Below are 22735 nucleotides of genomic sequence, written 5' to 3'. Positions count from 1 at the left end.
ACCTCTTGCCATCATCTTTGAGAAATCATGGAGAATGGGAGAGGTGCCGGAGGATTGGAGACGGGCAAACGTCGTCCCACTCTTTAAAAAGGGTGAAAAAGAAGATCTGGGGAATTACAGGCCGGTCAGTCTGACCTCAATACTGGGAAAGATATTAGAACGGATAATAAAAGAGTCCATTGGCAACCATCTAGATGACAATGCTGTGATTAGAAGGAGCCAGCATGGGTTTGTCAAGAAAAAATCCTGTCAAACTAATCTCATCTCTTTTTTTGATCGGGTCACTAGTTTAGTAGATGGTGGAAATGCTGTAGATGTCATCTATCTAGATTTCAGCAAGGCATTTGACAGAGTCCCCCACGACCTTTTGATTAGCAAACTAGTCAAATGCGGACTACATGGAAATACTGTCAGGTGGATTCACAACTGGTTAGAAAACCGTACTCAAAGAGTGGTCGTCGGTGGCTCTGCTTCGGACTGGAAGGAGGTCTCGAGTGGAGTGCCACAGGGTTCTGTCCTGGAGCCGATACTCTTCAACATTTTTATCAATGACTTAGATGATGGAGTGGAGGGAAGCCTTATGAAGTTTGCGGATGATATGAAACTGGGAGGGATAGCTAACACAATGGAAGACAGGAATAAAATCCAAAGGGACCTGGATAGACTAGAAAATTGGGCTGAAATTAATAAAATGACATTCAATAAAGACAAATGCAGGATTCTGCATTTAGGCCACAAAAACAAAATGCGCGGGTACAGGATGGGAAATACCCGGCTTAGCAGTAGTGCGTGTGAGAAGGACCTTGGAATTGTAGTGGATCGCAAGCACACAAGAGCACTTCTTTGAACCCAGTTTTTTCCTGTGATAGCACATCTATTTCACAGAAGGCAAACTCTATTTCTCTACCCCTTCTGCCAGCCGACTTGCCCCTCCAATCTCTCTTTCTCTCTCTCTCCCCAATTCACCAGCCATTCGCAACCTGGTAGCAGCACCAGTAGTGCTGCTTGGTGGACCTACAAACAGCAAGAAAGGGTATTGCTGATCACCCCAGAGGTTCCTGGGTCATCCTGTGTTATCTCCCATTTCCCAACAAAAGGAGAGGCAGCAACATGTGTGGCTGTTCTGGGCTGTTTTACGTAAAAGCGTATTATAGCCCGGAACAAGTATTGGAATGTGGTTTGCGTGGATGTTTTGTGTCTTATTGGATGAATCCCATTGAGTCATGTAGGACTGGTGAATTTGGAAGGTCTGGCTCACTGGGAAGTTGCCGTTCCGGGCTGTTTCATTCCGTTCTGAAGGGCATTTTGGTTGTTAAAGGGTTAATAAAATCCTATCGGAATGGTTTTTGTTCCTAAATGTTGTTCTCAGGTGTCTCTAACACATCCCAGTGTTTTCGGCATCAATTTCTTTTATAAAGGGCCCCTTCCGGCCTGTTCCATTCCGTTCTGGCTTTTATACCGTCCCCCTCTTGTGTTAATTTCTGCTTCTCATCACAGGATAGTGTGGGAAATTTGTGGCAGTTTCATTTAGAATAATTCTGTGCCCGCCAGTTTGTTTGTTTTTAAGAAAAGTGGGGTACAGTAAAGCACATTTAAAGCCCATGGTTACCCTCAAAGAATCCTGAGAACTGTAGTTTACCCCTCACAAAGCTACAGTTCCCAACACCCTTAATAAAATACAGTTCCCAGGATTCTTTGGGGAAAGTGGTGTGCCTTAAATGTATGGTATGTTTACAGTCAAAGCTTCACTGCCTCTAGACGACTTTTTTTCCCCCTTATTCGCTCCTAAGCCCCGTTGAGTTCCCGGTTGCCGCCGAAATGACACAACAGAAAACTGCAGTTTCCAGAATCTCCATCATCTATTTCTCTTTCTGTGCTGAAGTAATTCTTGATTTTAACATTTAAAGCTTCTGGACAGCAGAGCTTTAACCAACAAGCCTGGATTCAGGAGGATATGGAACGGACAGGTTCATTTTGCTGATAAGAATAAAGGAAGTCTGCGCTACATTTTCTTCAAAGTTTGGAATTTTCCCTCATTCCCTTACTGAAGTTTAACCGTTTTCACTGGAGGCTTTTCATTTCTCTGTAGACTTGCATTGGCTCTGCCTTAAGTATTGCAACGTTGCCGTCCTCCTTACTTCCGCGTCGGCCCCAGTTTTCAGAATGGGAATCAGTCAGCCTTACCGCATGCTCAGCCAAGCAGAGAGAAAACGTCTGGCGAGGATCTTTCCTCGGTTTAAAAGGTGTGGCATTCCTGATTTATTTGGAACCTGGCCGGCGGTTTTTTGTGGGGCTGTTGGCTTCCTGTGTGCAAATACACGCAGTGTTTGCCCTCGTAGTCGTGTGATGCAGAACGTTAACTATCTGCTGTTTTGAAAATGTGCTTAGCTAGAGCCAGAAAAAAAGGAAAGTTTCTTTACTTGGCTTGCGTATTCTTGTCTTCTTTTAGACCATATTTTTTGAGACAAGCCACCTTCTGAGTTGCTGAGCGATCCTATACATAATTCCCATTAAATTCAGGTTTACTCCCAGTTAATAGGGTATAGGATTGCAGCGCAATTTACTGAATTAAAATAAAGGAATTACATATAGGGATAAGGTACCCATAGCCCTCTAGGGTTTTTTTTTACTCCAATTCCCACAAGCACCACCTAGCCTGATCAGTGGTCAGGAATGATGGGAGTTGTAGTCCAACAACATCCAGCAAACCACAAGTTCTCCATCCCTGAATTACAAGGTGTAGTAGATACTCATTGTTAAAGGAACAATGACGTTATGTAAGATAGTTTCAGTTATACAAATGGCTGAACTTTCTAGTTAACAAAACAACAACATGAAAAGGTTGGAAGCAGTGCTGCTTTTTTCCTCCCTATGCCATTAGCAGCAGCAATTAAGCAGATGAAGCTTTCCTGATCGCTAAATAAGTGCAGCTAATTAAAGCTTTACTTGCTTAATTTGTCAGGTTGCTGTTGAAAGCACAAAAGTAGGACAACTTTAAAAGGGGAGGGGGAATATCTTCATTTGAAAAAGTAGTGAACATCTCTTGTTTACTCTCAACAATAATGTATTGATGATGGGGAAAATGTGGTCATTATGATGTGGGGTGTATCAAACTACATCCTTAATCTAGTTTAATAGACATTCTATCTCTGCAGAGTACCTTAGTTCTTTGTGCTTGGTAACAGACAATTCTCAGCACCCACACTAAACTATGGTTCTAAGAGTTCTTTGGAGATATTTATAATAGCTAAACTAGAATAAATAAGTTTGTAGTGTAGATCAGTTAGGTGGGTGATCTCTGGAAAGTGACTGCAAAGCATCATTGATAAATGAGATGGACAAATATGTGTGTCAGTATTGCAGCACATGGTGCAAATACCCAGCACTGAAGCCAAGTAGGTCTGAGGCAATGTATGGTGGAGACTTGGTCAGCTCCTGTGTTTCCCATATTTTCAGACTTGGCCTTGGGTGACTAAAGGCAAGCGTTTACCAATTGGCAACCTGCTACATTTGGGCATAACAGCCCTGTGGAGAAGCTAGACATCTATAGAGTTTGCCTGAATGGTAAGGGAAACTTTACCATATCCCTGGATTGTTGACCATGTACACATGGGTTGTGCAATTCTCACCATGACACATTGGGTGATGCAAAACTTAATCAGAGAAATAAGCTTCCTGCTTGCCCTGCTTCTGAATTGCATTCTGGGTGGGGGTACGTACACTGAAGAATAAAAGTGTAGATGTTTTCCAGATACAAAAATCAGCATGGGGGAAAGACTGCAGTGGGAAGAGAGAGGAATGTAGGTTGATGGACTAAGCTTGAACCTATGTCAGAGAAGAGCCCAAACCATTTACAGCTGTGTGAAGGGGGAAACAGGCCCCTACTGTCACAACCCCACCTCGTTACAGGGAACATCTCTAGCAGAGACACTCCTGTACATGTATAGGCTTACCTATGATTTGTGATCCTGTGCGGTTGAGTGCCAAACCACAGGGGAAGCCTGTATGCATAGGGCTGTCTCCCTTCTACAGACTTTGGGATGTGAATGGTATGATAGGGGGTGCATACATGCCAGTCCTACCCACTCATCGGTCTACCTTCTCACTTTGAGCAGGAAAGTCTGCAGGAACATTCTGACAGTGTTCAGCTGAATTAGAAATGTGGGGGGAAACAGAATAATTTGGGGGGAGGGTTTTTTATTTTTCAGGGGGGAGGTTCCCCCAGAAAAGTGGAGCGAAATAGGACTTTTCTAGGATTTTTCTGAGCCTTCATATCTCTAAACTGAATGCAGTTAGAACCTTCCCTTTGATCAGGAACCCTAGTTGCTCAGGTTCCTGACTGGGCAGGATTTTAACCATGATCAGCTGAGGTATGGGCAGGGCTGGTGCACATGGGGATGTTTGTGGAAGAGTTTGAGCCCTCACATGTTTTTGCATGCCTGAAGCAGGATTTCAAGTGTACAAAGAAAAAAAGGCAGATGGGTCTGCTATTGGAAAAGGAGCAAGGATTTAGGGAAGGTGTTTAAAAACAGGTAGTCAATATTATCAATATGTTTCAGAGCCAAGCTTTGTTGGCTTCTGGCTGATTTGGAATGAACCTAGATGTACCGTGGTCATCAAGATAAGTATAAAGCATAGCAAAAAAAAGTTCTGTGTAGATTGTGTCTATGTGCTCAACTGAGTAAAGATTAAAATATTGAGGCAAAATAGATAGGCAGGGAGAAATATAGGAAAGTTGTGAATCCTTGTCTCTCCTCGTTTGCCTTTTGCTCTGCTTTGTGGAGCTGCTCTGCTGAGGTTACCTGAGGTTAACTGCAAGTCTAACTTAATCTTATCTTAGATCTAGAGACCTCTTTACTGTAGTTTGGACACACATATGCCCTTCCAATGAAGAGTTGTATGGTTCTCAACTTGAGGCGGGAAGGGGAAAGCAGGGATCCATCCAATACTTCTGTTTTCTGTGTACTAGCTTTTTCCATTTGTTGTTTTACCACTTTGGTATCTGTCACCCTGGGCTGCTGTGAGAGGAAGGGCAGGATGGACATTTAACAAATAATAATTATCTATATATGAAGACGTCCTGAAAGTGTTACTCCAGATTAACACCTGATTGTACTCTCCCATAATAATAATAATAATAATAATAATAATAATAATAATAATAATAATAATAATAATAATAATAAAAAATTTAATCTTTGTGTCGCCTATCTGGCCGAAGCCACTCTAGGCGACGTACAAACTAAAATTCAGTAAATTACAATACAATACAGATAAAATACAATAAAATCAGAACGATCATTAATCACAGCAGCATGAAATCAGTTAGGGCGATCAATAGATAATAAAATATCCCAAAAAAGTTAGCCCTCCCCGGAATTCCTGAAGGCCTGTCCAAAAAGCCAAGTTTTTAATGCCCGGCGAAATATATCCAAGGAAGGGGCATGGCGAAGATCGAATGGGAGGGAGTTCCAGAGAGTGGGGGCCGCCACTGAAAATGCCCTCTCTCTAGTCCCTACCAACCTAGCTGTTTTCGTTGGTGGGACTGAGAGAAGGCCCTGTGTGGCTGATCTGGTTGGGCGGCTTAATTTGTGGTACTGGAGGCGCTCCTTCAGATAAACTGGGCCGAGACCATATAGGGATTTAAAGGTTAATACCAACACCTTGAATTGGGCCCGGAAAACAACTGGCAGCCAGTGTAGGTGAAATAATACTGGCGTGATGTGATCACGGCGGTGGCTGTTTGTAAGCAACCGAGCCGCCACATTCTGCACCAGTTGTAGTTTCCGGACCGTTTTCAAGGGTAACCCCACGTAGAGCGCATTGCAGTAGTCTAATCGAGAGGTGACCAGGGTGTGTACCACCAGTGGGAGCTGATGAATAGGGAGGTAGGGTTGCACCCTCCGTATGAGATGTAATTGGTACCAAGCTGCCCGGCTCACTGCCGAAATCTGAGCCTCCATGGACAGCTTGGAATCAAGAACCACCCCGAGGCTGCGGACCTGATCTTTCAGGGGTAAACTCACCCCATTAAACTGTAGGTCAACAGCACCCAACCTATCATGGAGAATGATGGTCTCGGGGAAGGAGAGCATCCAGTTGAGGAAGAGGAAAACGATCCCTTAGAAGGGACCCATTCCTTGGGGGATGGGCAGCTATCCTCTCGTGCCGAGGATATATCTCCAGGGGGTGGAGGGATCCTTGTAGTGGGTGATTCGATCATTAGGAACATAGACAGTGGGGTGTGTGATGGGCGTGTAGACTGCAAGGTGTTTTGCCTGCCTGGTGCGAAGGTTGCGGATATCGCCCGTCGTTTAGATAGTTTGGTAGACAGTGCTGGGAAGGAGTCAGTGGTCGTGGTGCATGTTGGCACCAACGACATGGGGAAATGCAGCCGTGAGGTCCTGGAAGCAAAATTTAGGTTGCTAGGTAGGATGCTGAAAGCCAGGACCTCCAAGGTGGCTTGCTCTGAAATGCTACCGGTTCCACGCGCAGGACCAGCCAGACAGGCCCAGCTTCGCAGTCTCAATGCGTGGATGAGACGATGGTGTCGGGTGGAAGGGTTTGGATTTGTTAGGCACTGGGGAACATTTTGGGACAAGCCGGGCCTGTACAAAAGGGACGGGCTCCACTTGAACCAGAATGGAACCAGACTGCTGGCACTTAAAATTAAAAAGGTAGCAGAGCAGCTTTTAAACTGACTGAGGGGGGAAACCCGACAGGAGCTGAGAAAGGTCCGGTTCGGAATAAACCTCCCCCCTGGGATAAAAACCAAAGAAATGATGAAATTTTAAAAGGGGTAGGCCTAGAAGTAGGCATTGTGAGAGCAGGGGCACAGGATATAAATTCAGAAGAGCAAAATTACCACAGGCCTAACCACAAGTGCCAAAGACACTTGAAGAGAGACACTGCTTACAAGTGCCTGTACGCTAATGCTAGGAGCCTCCGAACCAAGATGGGAGAACTGGAGTGCTTGGTCTTAGAGGAGAGCATTGATATAGTGAGCATAACGGAGACCTGGTGGAATGGAGAAAACCAGTGGGATACGGTTATCCCTGGATATAAACTATATCGGAAGGACAGGGAAGGACGTATTGGTGGCGGAGTCGCTCTATACGTGAAAGAAGGCATTGAATCCAGCAAGCTCGAAACCCCAAAAGAGGCAGACTCCTCCACAGAATCGTTGTGGGTGGTGCTACCATGCCCCAGGAGGGACTTAATACTGGGAACGATCTATCGTCCCCCTGATCAAAATGCTCAGGGAGACCTTGAGATGAGATATGAAATTGAGGAAGCATCCAAACTAGGAAATGTGGTAGTAATGGGTGACTTCAACTACCCGGACATAGACTGGCTGCATATGTGTTCCAGTCATGACAAAGAAGCAAAGTTTCTAGATATTCTAAATGACTATTCCCTAGACCAGTTGGTCATGGAACCAACCAGAGGGACGGCAACCCTGGACTTAATCCTCAGTGGGGACCGGGACCTGGTGCGAGATGTAAGTGTTGTTGAACCGATTGGGAGCAGTGACCACAGTGCTATTAAATTAAACATACATGTAACTGGCCAATTGCCAAGAAAATCCAACACGGTCACATTTGACTTCAAAAGAGGAAACTTCACAAAAATGAGGGGATTGGTAAAAAGAAAGCTGAAAAACAAAGTCCAGAGGGTCACATCACTCGAAAATGCTTGGAAGTTGTTTAAAAACACTATATTAGAAGCTCAACTGGAGTGTATACCACAGATCAGAAAAGGTACCGCCAGGGCCAAGAAGATGCCAGCATGGTTAACGAGCAAAGTCAAGGAAGCTCTTAGAGGCAAAAAGTCTTCCTTCAGAAAATGGAAGTCTTGTCCGAATGAAGAAAATAAAAAAGAACACAAACTCTGGCAAAAGAAATGCAAGAAGACAATAAGGGATGCTAAAAAAGAATTTGAGGAGCACATTGCTAAGAACATAAAAACCAACAACAAAAAATTCTATAAATACATTCAAAGCAGGAGACCATCTAGGGAGACGATTGGACCCTTGGATGATAAGGGAGTCAAAGGTGTACTAAAGAACGATAAGGAGATTGCAGAGAAGCTAAATGAATTCTTTGCATCTGTCTTCACAGTGGAAGATATAGGGCAGATCCCTGAACCTGAACTAACATTTGCAGGAAGGGATTCTGAGGAACTGAGACATAGTGGTAACGAGAGGAAGTTCTAAGCTTAATGGACAATATAAAAACTGACAAATCACCGGGCCCGGATGGCATCCACCCGAGAGTTCTCAAAGAACTCAAATGTGAAATTGCTGATCTGCTAACTAAAATATGTAACTTGTCCCTTGGGTCCTCCTCCATGCCTGAGGACTGGAAAGTGGCAAATGTAACGCCAATCTTCAAAAAGGGATCCAGAGAGGATCCGGGAAATTACAGGCCAGTTAGCTTAACTTCTGTCCCTGGAAAACTGGTAGAAAGTATGATTAAAGCTAGATTAACTAAGCACATAGAAGAACAAGCCTTGCTGAAGCAGAGCCAGCATGGCTTCTGCAAGGGAAAGTCCTGTCTCAGTAACCTATTAGAATTCTTTGAGAGTGTCAACAAGCATATAGATAGAGGTGATCCAGTGGACATAGTGTACTTAGACTTTCAAAAAGCGTTTGACAAGGTACCTCACCAAAGGCTTCTGAGGAAGCTTAGCAGTCATGGAATAAGAGGAGAGGTCCTCTTGTGGATAAGGAATTGGTTAAGAAGCAGAAAGCAGAGAGTAGGAATCAACGGACAGTTCTCCCAATGGAGGGCTGTAGAAAGTGGAGTCCCTCAAGGATCGGTATTGGGACCTGTACTTTTCAACTTGTTCATTAATGACCTAGAATTAGGAGTGAGCAGTGAAGTGGCCAAGTTTGCTGACGACACTAAATTGTTCAGGGTTGTTAAAACAAAAAGGGATTGCGAAGAGCTCCAAAAAGACCTCTCCAAACTGAGTGAATGGGCGGAAAAATGGCAAATGCAATTCAGTATAAACAAGTGTAAAATTATGCATCTTGGAGCAAAAAATCTGAATTTCACATATATGCTCATGGGGTCTGAACTGGCGGTGACCGACCAGGAGAGAGACCTCGGGGTTGTAGTGGACAGCACGATGAAAATGTCGACCCAGTGTGCGGCAGCTGTGAAAAAGGCAAATTCCATGCTAGCGATAATTAGGAAAGGTATTGAAAATAAAACAGCTGATATCATAATGCCGTTGTATAAATCTATGGTGCGGCCGCATTTGGAATACTGTGTACAGTTCTGGTCGCCTCATCTCAAAAAGGATATTATAGAGTTGGAAAAGGTTCAGAAGAGGGCAACCAGAATGATCAAGGGGATGGAGCGACTCCCTTATGAGGAAAGGTTGCAGCATTTGGGGCTTTTTAGTTTAGAGAAAAGGCGGGTCAGAGGAGACATGATAGAAGTGCATAAAATTATGCATGGCATTGAGAAAGTGGATAGAGAAAAGTTCTTCTCCCTCTCTCATAATACTAGAACTCGTGGACATTCAAAGAAGCTGAATGTTGGAAGATTCAGGACAGACAAAAGGAAGTACTTCTTTACTCAGCGCATAGTTAAACTATGGAATTTGCTCCCACAAGATGCAGTAATGGCCACCAGCTTGGATGGCTTTAAAAGAAGATTAGATAAATTCATGGAGGACAGGGCTATCAATGGCTACTAGCCGTGATGGCTGTGCTGTGCCACCCTAGTCAGAGGCAGCATGCTTCTGAAAACCAGTTGCTGGAAGCCTCAGGAGGGGAGAGTGTTCTTGCACTCGGGTCCTGCTTGTGGGCTTCCCCCAGGCACCTGGTTGGCCACTGTGAGAACAGGATGCTGGACTAGATGGGCCACTGGCCTGATCCAGCAGGCTCTTCTTATGTTCTTATGTTCTTATGTTAACCTCCCCGTCACCCACAAGTAGCACCTCGGTCTTATCAGGATTGAGCTTCAGTCTGTTCCTTCCCATCCATCCACTCACGGATTCCAGGCACTTGGACAAGGTCTCCACAGCCATCTCTGGTGAAGATTTAAAGGAGAGATAGAGCTGCGTGTCATCTGCATATTGATGACATCGCAGCCCAAAACTCCTGATGATAGCTCCCTGAGGCTGTACATAGATGTTAAATAGCATGGGAGAGAGGATAGAACCCTGTGGCACTCCGCATGTGAGGGGCCAAGGGTCTGAAACCTCATCTCCCAATGCTACCTGTTGATGCCTGTCAGAGAGAAAGGAACGGAACCACTGCAAAACAGTGCCTCCTATTCCCAATCCTTCCAGGCGATCCAACAAGATACCGTGGTCGACAGTATCAAAAGCCGCCGAGAGATCCAGGAGAACAAGAAAGGTGGATTCTCCCCCGTCTAATGCCCTCCTCATATCATCCACCAGAACGACCAAGGCTGTTTCAGTACTATGTCCAGTCCTGAAACCCGATTGGTATGGATCCAAATAATCCGTTTCATCCAAGTGTGCTGCCAACTGGCGTATTCAAAGATATTGTCTTAGTTTCTAGGCATTTTGTCTTTCTTGCCAATTTCACACAAGTAAACCATCCTTTTGTGAATGTTTGTTTCAGGATCTATCTAGCTCCTAATCTGTTGGCCTTATTTATCATCCTTCATGTCTGTGAAATGAGTGCAGCTCTGGGCTTTAAACCTAATATTGTTCTGATGTTGGCTGATGATCTCGGGATTGGAGATGTAGGCTGCTATGGTAATGACACTATCAAGTAAGTTACTACCTCGGGTTACTATTATAATGTTTTAAATATACCTGAATCCTTTTAGCAGTATAAAACAAGAAACATGGCTTCGTAAAGAGCTTTGGTTTTTCTGACTTTCGGTTTATTTTACATTCCTGTGGCTTGTGTTTACTGGATTAACCACTAGGCTCATCTGCAAAGCAGTGCAAATCACGGTACCAAGTCTGTCAATATAAGTTGCCATACATTGCCTCCTACTTTTGATGCTTGCTACTTCATTCTATTAACTTATTACCTTTTCATCTTAGGACCCCTAATATTGACCGGTTGGCAAAGGAAGGAGTAAAACTTACTCAGCACATTGCTGCAGCTTCACTTTGTACTCCAAGTAGAGCAGCTTTTCTGACTGGCAGATACCCCATCAGATCAGGTTGGGTATATCTGGAATGCAGAGTTGCATATATTTGGAATGTCCAGTTGCATATGCAGACGAGCTAGTATGAATAGTTGAATGAGATAAACAGCAGCATGTTTAGAATAGTGCAGTTTTGTTCTATGTGGAATTATTTCAGTCTTGACTGTATTTTTGAGCACAATATTTGGATGGTGGTACACTTATCCTCCATAAATGTGTGTTATCCTCTTTTAAAGTCATCTAAGCTAGTGGTCATTGTATCTTGTAGCCATGAATTCCACAAGTTAATTATCTGTTCTGTAAATAATTTCTTTTGTCTGTCTTGAATCTGCTGCCAATCAATTTCATTGAAAGACTTTTGACTTCTAGTATTTGATGAGAAAATGGACCATTCTTCTTTACACACTTGTTTCACACCATTCATCATTTTATAAACAAGTGTTCAACAATGTATTGCCTTTTTTTTTTAAAAAAAGTCATATTAAATTAATAGTTTACCTGTAAAGAAATATTTTTTGACCTGAGAACAAGGCTTTGCTATAAGGGATTCTGGGAGACATCTTGCTGTGGGCATGCAGACTGCCAGGTGAAATCTTTGCTCAAAAGCAGGCCATTCTCACTAGCTGAGCTATGAGCTCATTAATTGGAGACCTGGTTATCTAGTCTCAGACTGGTATTCAAAGTCACCAACCGTCTCAGTAACTGTTGGAGTTCATGTATGAGAAGGTGCTAAAATTGCCTGGAACATTCCACCTTCCAGGAGCCATCTGATTGGCTAATATACTCCTTAGCTGTTGCTATGCTTTACTCTATAAGAGTTAGAACTGCCTTTGTTTAGTTGCCCCCATTTGTTGCCCTGACAGGATGTGCCCCCGTGGGGCCAGGTATCTTTGCTTTGCTGTGACCAGCTCTGTTGACATATTTTAGAGCTAGGTATAGTTGGCTTATTTGTTATTGTCCTATGTTTATTTCTCAACTTTTTATGTTTATTGGTGATTTATACCACTGCTATATGGTGTTCTGTGTTTAAGGAATTTTATGCTGCTTTTTTATACATTTGTATACACATTACAGTTAACAAAGTAGATGCGTTCCTGAAAATTACTTCTTTAACAGAAACATTGGTACCAGAGATAGGAATAATATGGAAATAATTAGGGATACACCTATTTCCTACACCTGCTCATAGATGGTGGGGGCAGCTTCAACAGGAGCTTTAAAGGGTGTCTACCCAGCACCCATCCACTCCCCCTCCTTCTCCTCTTCTAAATCCTATTGAATCCTTCCCTCCCCAGACCTAGGAGAAAGCAAGAGATCTCTTGCTTGACAGGTTTGTCAGTTTCACCCTGGCAAAGCAAAGGCACAGGCTTATCAATTTACTCATAGGAAAGACAAGACCCAAACTGTTCAGTTTCCCCTTAAAGCAAAGGCACAGGCTTGAAGGTTTATCCATAACAAAGCAAAGGTGGTCAGTTTCACCTTTAAAAAAGCCTTGGTTAAAGGGAGTTTTGTTCCTGGATGATCCCTTTACTGAGGTATTACTGTATAATGCACTTACAGTCTTTTTAATAAAACTATCTCATATTTACTCCTGTATATGTTTCAGGTAAGCCCGGGCACTAAATCCAGCACCTTAGCCAAACTTGGCTTTTTGCTACTGAATAGTCTTTTTGGCTTTGGGCTCCAAGAAGCAGAGAGTGTGGCTTTTAGCTCTTGCTCCTGGGAATCCTAATCAAGTTCATGTATTAAGGCTTGGGTTTCCCCTTGGCTCAAGCTGGTGGACTGAAAAGAGGTAGGGGCAGCATGATTTACCTTACAGGTCTGAGTTTTGGTTCTTTTCAACAGTCTTGGTAAAATTGGCAACTGAGGGTGCCTTACAAGAGCTGTGGCCTACAGGGGTCTGGAACCCAGTGACCTTGACATTACTAATCTGTTAAAAATGATTGCTGTACAAGGCAGGAGCCTCTTCTGATTCTCCTTACTGACTCACTCTTCTTAGTGGGTGCTATCCAACTAAATAATTGTGCTAGCGCAAGAATTAGCACTGGCACAATGGAACTTCCCCCCCCCTTCCTCTGTCTGTGCCTCGTGCCATCCCTAAATCTGCTCTGGAGGTTTGAGAAAATGCCCAGAACAGGTTTTGGGGGTAGAGGGGGAGAACGTTCCATTGTGGAAGGAGAAATCCTTGCACTGACAGAAGCAGTGACTTAGCGCTACGTTGAATACAGCCCAGTGTTGATAAAGGCAGTATGCACACATGCACATTCACATTTGCATAGCCAGTACTGTGTCATCATGGACAGAAAGCACTGATAACAAGGGACCCTTTTGTTTGCCTCGCCCTCCCCTCCAAGGTCAAAATTTATTTCTGCTACACTGTAGGGGCCACAAGAACAGTAGAATAACCTTCCACCCTTCCAGTTAGCAAACTGTACCGGGCACTGCTTCTTATCAGACATTGTCCTCCAAACTTCAAAATTCTAAGCCTGGGGTAGAGAACCTGGGCCCCTTCCAAAGGTTGTGGGACTACAGCTATCATCATACCCGACTGCTACCTGTGTCATCCAGAACTGATGGTTGTTGGAGTCCAACAACAGCTGGAGTGCACCAGTTTTGCAGCACTGTTCTGGGCCACGATAAGCTAGGAGACACTGGGATTTGTTGATGCTTCACCAGCCAAGCCAAATAATGATGAAGCAGGGAACTATATTAAAATGGCTATCCATTTTTATTGTTTTTTTTACCGCTTCTATAAATCTTTTCCCATCACTGGAATTGTGTTAGCATTCTGTTACGGTGAAATAGGAACATCTATTCTACTTTTGTTCAGTATTTGTAATAGGATTCAATATGAAGCTATAAATGTTGAATTTGCAGTGCATTATAATCTTTTATTCAGCAAATTATTCTTAGTATTGCTGAGATGAATTGCTTTGGGCAGATTTTGCTGCTTTAGCATTCACAGAATTTCATTAGCTTCGTATTACCTTGGAACATTAATGTGTGGCGGTGGTGCCATTCATGTCCCAGAGTAGGGTTGGCCTTTTACATGTCATTGGATAGCAACTCCTATCAGCCTCAGTCAGCGTGGCCAATAATTAAGGATGATGGGAGTTGTCATCCAACAGCATGTAGAGGGCCACAGGCTTCCCACTCCTGTGCTAGAATATTGTCATTTTGAATTTAGTTGTTCATATGTGTGCGTGCATGGAAGGTTTCACAGTTTTGTTCTTGCCAGTACTCAAAAGTGGCAGACTTGCTAAACTCTGGCCAAGTAGCCCATGAATTTAAGAAAATAGTTGCTTGGGCTATGGCCACTGGCAAAATCGCCCTGATGGTGCCAATTATCCTCTTAACTTCACTTTTGCCTTGAAATAAAATAGGTATTTCCTGCATTATCATTATCATTCCACAAAAACTTCCTAAAACTATGTGTAATGAAAATATTTCTGCTAATACCGGGGTTCCGAAACTGGTCCACGGACCACCAGTGGTCCACAGGCTTCACTCAGGTGATCCTCTGTATGTCTGCATTTAATATTCATATTGATTATTAATTGAATTTATTGCGTCATTTATTTCTTATATCTTATTTTATTACAATTTGAATTCTATTTTGAAATAATTTGAAATTTGAAAACCATTTGAAATAAAAGAAGCAATAATAATGCCATTAGAAATCATACAACATCTAGCACAACACATTACAATTGCTACAACAGACAGAAAAATCATGAAGTGGTCCGCCAAGACCCTTAGCAATTTTCAAGTGGTTTGTGGGGGGAGAAGTCTGGGAACCGCTGTGCAAATACACTTATCATTTCTCAGTCCTAAACAATGTTATAGGACTCATTTGAAAAGTTCAAGTCCACCAATTTGAGTTATTTGAAGATAAATTCCCCCCAGTCCTTCTGGCACAATTCAAAATGTTTATTTTCTTTGTTAATTTACTATCCTTGTACCCTGCCCTTCCTCCTGGTGAAGTTGCAACCCAGTTCAGTTTTTCTACAGAAAATGGATAACTGCCAACCTACTTGAAAAACATTTCAGGCTCTGATTTACTTTTATAAACAGTAAAGTTCCTATGAGGGATCTGTTATGCAAAATGTCAGGCTTTAAATATTAAAAAAAATACTTCTCTTAGTATTATTGAATACAAATGAGATGCCCATCAAATAATGGGAAGGTGTAAGATGATGATGATTAGAAATTTTTATATTGCCTTTCAGTAGACATTTCCAGGGCAGGAGCTCATCCCTTATTTAAGGAAGAAAGTGGTGCCTTTGTGACATCAGCAGCCACTGGACCAATCCCCACTGCTGCTTGGATCTCCTTGCCTCTTGGTTGCTAAGCATGTAAAAAAGAAAAGGAAAATAAATGAGCTGAAAGTTGGGGATTGGTACAGTAGCTGCTGCTGTCCCCAAAAGTCTTGATTCTTTTTGACATAATATTCATATCCTGTGTAAGTTGGGACTCGCCAAGCCAAATGCAATCCACTTGCCAATTGTGATATTCCACAAGGGATTCAATAAAGTCCCTAGTTTTATGGCTGCCTGGACTATGAAAACTGAAGGTTGTCAAGCACCTGGATGCATTCAACTGCTGTGACACTTGCTTTGTATAAATAAATAAAAAAAAAACAATTGTTTACACATTTTATAGTTTAACCTGAGATCCATACTTATTTGTCTGGGGAAGAGGAAAAACACATCTACACAAATAGCTTCTAGTGTTGTAGAACTATTTTTTCCTGTGAATACCTGTGCATAATGAACACAAGAAAATATGCAGAAACTTGCTCATATCCTCAATAATTGGTCAACCCCATAAAAAAAATGTTTCTCCATCTCATCCATGGCTACATCTGCACCATCTATTTAAAGCACAATTATACCACTTTGACAGTTATGGCTTCCCCCAAAGAATCCTGGGAACTGTAGATTGTAAAGGGTGTTGAAAGTTGTTAGGAGATCCCTATTGCCCTCACAGAGTGACAATTCCCAGGAAGCTCTGTATGAAACAGATATGGCCTATGGCCCATACTAATGCTGTTGAAATCAATGCAATGAACAGATTCCAAGCTCTGCAGAAGGTCCACTGTTTGCATAAACCTCTCATAATGAGTTAAGATTTCCCTTTTATTTATGCAGGACAAGCCTATGCTTTTTTCTCCCCCAGGTTTTTGCTGGACTATAATAATGTTGTTTTCTGTTGATTGTATTGCCAAGGTTTTTCGCTGCTGTTAGTGAGGATTGCTTTGTGGATTTTTATGTTTTTAATGTGTTTTTATTGTAACGTATTTTTTTTCCTGGAACGATGCTCTTAAATATGTTTGTAAGTTGCTGGGATACCCTTTTTGTGCAACCAGCAACTAACACATTTAATTAACTCATGAATTAATAATATGCTTTCATTCCCATTGTGTGCTTAGAGCTGCCCCCCCTATTCCCAATGAAGTGAATGGAGTAGCCTTTGATTGTATGAGAATCTCATGGATGACCCAAATGCCACATGTGCATGTAGCAAACCACTGGATGAATTTGTAAAGCTGGGTTATATGGCTGTCTTGGTAACATTTGAATCTAAGCACAACAGTGTCACAGATCCATAAAAACTCAACTAAAAACTGAACTGGTGATATATCTATGTGTGTGAGTTTGTATCCTTGCAATGCAGGCATGGCTTCAAGCAATGCATATCGAGCTTTGCAATGGAATGCTGGCTCCGGAGGACTCCCTGCCAATGAAACCACTTTTGCCAAGCTTCTACAGCAGCAGGGTTATGCCACAGGACTTATAGGTATGTGTTACATCCTTATATTCATAGATCTGTATTGATTGAAGGTCTTTGTACAAAAATAAATGCTTATTAAGTCTTGAATGCAATAGGATGTGAAGAAGATGAAAACCTACTAGTTCTAGGAGATAACAAAGATGTTTCTGGGCATTTCCTTATCATAAGGCCTGCAAAATGGAGGCACCTTTGATATTTGCTTAAGGCCCTGTTCCAACAAAATCCTGGGTTTGCTTGTTAAAATGAAGTTCCCATGCTGCTGTTTGCCTGGTATTTGCCTCTTTTTACCTGGATGCTCTTAGATAGATAGATAGATAGATAGATAGATAGATAGATAGATAGATAATACTTGGGACAGTTGGATCAACATAAGAAGAGCCTGGTGGGATCAGGCCAATGACCCATCTAGTTCAGCATCCTGTTCTCGTAGTGGCTAGCATGAGCTCCATTATTGTGATTGATGTGGTTTCAGTAATTTTATCCAGTAACCAGTCTGTTCTGTAATATGCATCTGAGTGAACTATAAACTTTGGCAAATATTGTACCAAAAGTGTTTGCAAATGCACCTATTTTCTCACATATTAATGACTTTAGATGGCAGAAGCAAAGTGAAAGGAGAAATCAGAAATAGCAGCTAATTTAAAAAGTAAATACTGTGGCTAGATTTATGTTGATAGGGATACATACATGTTCTAAATGTATCCAAATGCCAGTCTGTAATTGTGTAAACATTGTGCCATGACAGGGATGAATGTATCTTATAGTCATCATGAGATCTATGACCAGGTCAGACACTGAGGATTTTTTTCTGTGTGGTATCTCCTCTTGACCATCCCTGGAATTCATTAATTTGGAGAATCTAGCATGTGAAACAGATAACTATTCAGATATCTCAGTAATTGAAAAACATACTGCTACAATAGAGGATAAAAACATGTTTTCAGGAATCCATGGTTGGATCAGTGCTGTGGCACCAACCCTCTATGGAAAGCTTTTTGGTTTCTGGTGATAGTTGAAACATGTAATGTGGAGAAAGAACTTACCATAACCCATCGTGATCCTTTATATTGAATCATGCTATTAGTCCCATCTAGCCCAGTATTGTTGTCTTTGACTGACAGTGGCTTTTGAAGGTCTCAGTCAGATATCTTGCTTTTGAAGGTCTCAGTCAGATATCTTTTTGGGCCTGCTGCCTGAAATCCTTTCATTGGACATTCCAGGGATTGAATTTGGGATCTTTTGCAAGCAAAGTACTGATAGCCAAACCATACAGGGCAGACACATGTATTCTTGTGTCTGTCCTGTTCACATATAAAGAAGGGGTGGGGAGGTCCCCCTTTTTTCTTTTCTTCATGAAAGGGAGTGCACAGGTAAAGAGAGCCAAAGTCTGTCCCCTTCCCAGCCTTCTCTTGATCCACACAATCATTTTAAAGTCATTTTCTTCCTAACCCAGCTGTCTTCCAATCTCGGAGCTGGGCTTAGAAGAAATTGCTTAACATCACTTGATGTTCCAAAGACACGTATGTTCTTGATGTGTGAACAAGGCAAACATATAAATAAACACATGGAGTCTGTCCTGTCCTGTCTGTTTTGCCCCTAAAGTGTATGCAATAGCTGTGTCCACTCATTGTGAAACCCTTAATCTGTTTTATATAGTGAATTACATGCTGAGAATAAACAGCCATTGTGAATTCAATAAACAGAACTTTGGAACTGTACCTCACTGATGTGGGAGCACATCCATCCTGATTCATGGCCTTACTAAGTAGACTTGGGCAAGTCACTATCTCTTAACTTCATTAATCCTTCCTCTAAAATGTCACCTGTTCAGCTGACTTGTGCAAAAGTTCATTACCAATGAGTACAATGGATTTCATGAATAAGAAAAAGGCATCAGTTGATGCCATACAAAGTATCTTTCTTCTGAAAGTCCTTCAATCAAAGTATATTGATAAAAGGCACAGTAACTATTTTGAACCTGGAAGAAATTAATCAAGCAATACATATCCAATATGGCTTCCCTTCTATGTTTTGTATTTATTAGCTGGTCAGATTACCAAGAGTTGTGGACTAGCACATGATAGATTTGTGTCTGGCATATCCAAAACATAAAATTGACTAAAAGGCCTCTCTTTTGCTCCAACATTTTCTCTCTTCCACAAAAACTAGAGTGGATGAATCATACAGATAAGGTGTGCATGTGAAATGTTGTGTCCTCATTGCTGCCTTATGGAAGTCTGTCTTGGTCTATATGCTGGGCTACTGAGTGAACCAACCCAGAATCCTTAAGAGTCCAATGACTGGACTAGCAACTGCAAAAAGCCAACAGCATCGATTGCAAAGTGGAGTTTAGGTCGAGAGCCTCCCTTGAAACTGCTGTGATGCAGTTCTGCAGTTGTAAAGGTTCATAGTAGTTCTAAGATCCACAATAGTATTCCATCTGTATAACGACCGTTTTGAGAAATGTATTAACAGAACTAGGCCAGAAAATGACAAATTCTTATAAGCTCACTTTGTGATAGATTCCAGTGCTTCAGAGTCTGTTTTGTATTGGAAGCTACCCAATAATCTTGTTTCACTGGATATTCAACTTGCTGATTGCAAAACCTCTTGTGCTAGGTAATCTGAATTCACCTTGAACAACTAATTCTTCTTAATATCTAAGTAAAAATGTTACGGTAACACTTGTCAGATGCTCTTATATTATTTATGGACATAAACTCAGATGGATTTTCGCAGCCCAAATAGAATTTGCAAAAAAAGGTTTGCTTAATATGCATAAGGCTTCCAACTAAAGATTTTAATGGATTTCACACAAAAAAAACATCAGCTTCACTGTTAGGTGACTTTTAAAATGTGGGCATTTTTAAGGACACCCTCTAGTTCTATATCTCAGCTCCACTGTTCACATAAATTGGCTCTTCTGAATATCGACTGTCAAGGAGAATTTGGGGTTGTATGATCATTCTAGTCTACGTGTGAGTTACTTCAGGTGGTGACCTTTTGTATTCAATCACCGTGAATAAGGGAGTGTGCCTGGGGGGAGGAATATAAGCACCTTTTTTACTTAATCTGTATCTTAATGATATGGATTCCTACCTCTCTGGGCTGGAGTTTTCCCCTCTTTGTTTAAGGCAGGTGTGGGGAACCTTTGGCCCTCCAGATATTACTGAACTATAATTCACATCACCCCTAGGTATTGGCCATGCTTGCTAGGTCTGATGGGAATTGTAGTTCAGCAACGTTCTGGAGGGCCAAAGGTTCCCCACACCTAGTTTAAGGGATAGGAGTATATCTGTCTTAGTGTATACAGATGATGCTGTTCTTTTGTTGTATACTCGTGTGGGGATGCAGTGGCTTTTAAGGGCTCTAGCTTTCTTTTGTGCGGGGGAATCATTGCAGGTTAATTATGCCAGGAAAAAACCTAAGTCTTGAGGATAAGGAGGAAGAAATACTGATGGTAATTGGATAACCAGCTGCTCAAACAAGTTGACAAGTATGAATATTTGGACATAATGTTTAAAAGTTCTGGATCTTGGTCTGCACATTTGAAAGCCACAGCTTTGTCAGCCAACTGCCAATATTATTTTCTGTTTTTGGTGGGATCAAGTGGAAAGCGGTAGCTCCCCTGTTAGAGCTTTATAAAGTGAAACTACTCCCTCAGATGTTGTATGGAGCACTATTGGGAGTTAGTACAACACAAGTTCTTATATATAGTTTTGCAGGTACCCAGATCCACCTCTAAAGCAGTTGTCTGATTAGAGACAGCTTGTCACTGAGTGGGAATGTTGGTTCAGAAGGTAGCTGTTATTTTTTGGCTTAAGATAGTTTTTCAGCTGGTTTCACCCCTAGTTTTATTGGTATATGAAGACATGGAGAGGAACTCATGGGCTGCTATGATGTGTACACTTATTTCGAAGTTGGTTTTTTTGTTAGCCCACTTGATTATGAGAGGCTGTGACAGTGCTGAGGAGCAGGTCTTCAGCTGATTGATTGATGTTGATGGAACTTGCAGCCAGGTGTTACTCCAAAATGATATGTAAAGGTTTTGCTACTCTTCTTGGGAAATTGCCCCCATATTTTTCTCTTATTTACGTACAAGAGTTATGGCTTTTAACCAAATGCAGACTGAATTCTTTAGAGTTGAGGGATGTTAAGGAACATTGTGGTGCTTGGTATGGGGTGGTTCTACATTGATCTACCAGATGCCTGAAGGTAGAAGTAGAAGGTAGGGGCACTTTTTCACTGGAATTCTCTTTATATTTAGATCTGAGGATCCTTTCCCTTAAGGCCCTGAGTGATAGGATTAGTAAAAACTCTCCCTTAAGCAAAATGTTATTCACACTGACCGGAACATTTAGGACTGTGGAACTTGTAAAAATTGGCTTTAGGGAGCTGAAGATGCTTACCATTTTAGTTGATAATCTATGTCAACACATGTCAATCAGTTGTAATGGTATAAGTTTTAATCCTATTTTAATATGGCTGAATGCATCTTGTATGTACCTATTTTGTTTTTATTATCTGTGTAGTGAATGGCCTGATTGGCTAATGAGCACTAAATGTTGTTGTTTAAGGGAATTAAATGAGTAATTAGCATTTTGTTTTTCTGTAAGGGCAAAGTAGAATGTGAGGCAGTCTGTAACAGATTCCTAAAATGATACATTTATTAATTTTTCCTGTGAAATAAAGTAATAAGTTGTCGGGTAGATTCTAAAGATCCTGAAGTTTTAGCATGGGCCGTTTCTCATATACCTTCTGCAGACATAAGATGATTCCACTCCCACCCACAATTCTTCCATCTCTGTATGTTGTTGTTGTTATGTGCCTCCAAGTCAACTACGACTTATGGTGACCCCATGAACAAGTATGTCCTATACCAGTGGTGGTGAACCTCCAGCCCACAGGCCAAATTAGGCTTGCCAGACCTCCCCATTGGCCCATGAGGCCATATTGGCCAGGTCATGCTCACCTGCCCTACAGCTGATACCAGATGGGGAGCAGGTAAAGACATGGCTGGGCTGAAAGGGGGCTTGCAGGCACCTGCAAAGCCCTGTGCACAGTGCCGACAATCGAGTATATAAAGGAATACAGGACTCCATATTCTATCTGACAGCTTCAGATATATATGGAGACAAGACAGTGATGCAACTTACAGCATCTATCTTTTGTTTATAGCAGGGGTAGCTAAATCTTGGTTTGGGAACCTGACCCACCCACCCCAGCATATTTTATGTCCCTCTTATGACCCCACTTGTCCACTCAGGCTCTGTTTACAGCCTTCCTGTGGTCGTCTGGTTGACCACTGTGAAACAGAGTGCTAGACTAGATGGGTTTTTGGCCTGATCCAGCAAGGCATTTCTTACATTACCCAGCCCAGTCCCCTGATGGGAATGCAATACATCCTCTTTTCCACCCATCGGATCGGTCATTTGATGAGAAGGGAGAGGCGATGACCTTCCCTCTTCAACTGATTTGCATAGATTAGCCAAGGAGGGGGCCTATGTGTGTCAGTGAGAGTCTGTGTGTGAGAGCGTGGGGTGGCCACCAGAACATTGGTCAATGGTGAATGCAGCCCATAGGCCAAAACAGTTGGCCACCCCTCTTCTGCAGTAAATAATTTGAAGTCTAATGCTGTCAGGCATAGATGATCAGGGAATGCAACTTCAGAATTTCCTCGTAAGGGATCATTATAGGAGGGAAGTAAGAATTTGAGTGCACATTCACACCATACATTTAAAGCATACCACTTTTTAACAGTTACAGAGAATCCAGTTTGTCAAGGATCCTGGGAACTG

The 22735-nt window shown here is 42.1% G+C and overlaps 1 protein-coding gene across 1 annotated transcript in view; it reads left to right on the top strand.

Moving 5' to 3' along the window:
- The first annotated feature begins 1838 nt into the window (after positions 1-1838).
- Positions 1839-22735, top strand: part of LOC133384988 (arylsulfatase D-like) — a 30599-nt gene continuing 9702 nt past the window's right edge. The window contains exons 1-4 of the mRNA XM_061627041.1: positions 1839-2243; positions 10604-10756; positions 11038-11159; positions 16821-16943. Coding sequence (XP_061483025.1) covers positions 2164-2243; positions 10604-10756; positions 11038-11159; positions 16821-16943 — 478 coding nt within the window. The 5' untranslated portion in view covers positions 1839-2163. The remainder of the gene's footprint in view (positions 2244-10603; positions 10757-11037; positions 11160-16820; positions 16944-22735) is intronic.

The sequence above is a fragment of the Rhineura floridana genome, chromosome 5, assembly GCF_030035675.1.
Source record: "Rhineura floridana isolate rRhiFlo1 chromosome 5, rRhiFlo1.hap2, whole genome shotgun sequence".
In the NCBI taxonomy this organism is placed as follows: domain Eukaryota; kingdom Metazoa; phylum Chordata; class Lepidosauria; order Squamata; family Rhineuridae; genus Rhineura; species Rhineura floridana.
Note: the sequence above shows the minus strand (reverse complement) of the source record. Positions and strands in the feature narration are given on the sequence as shown.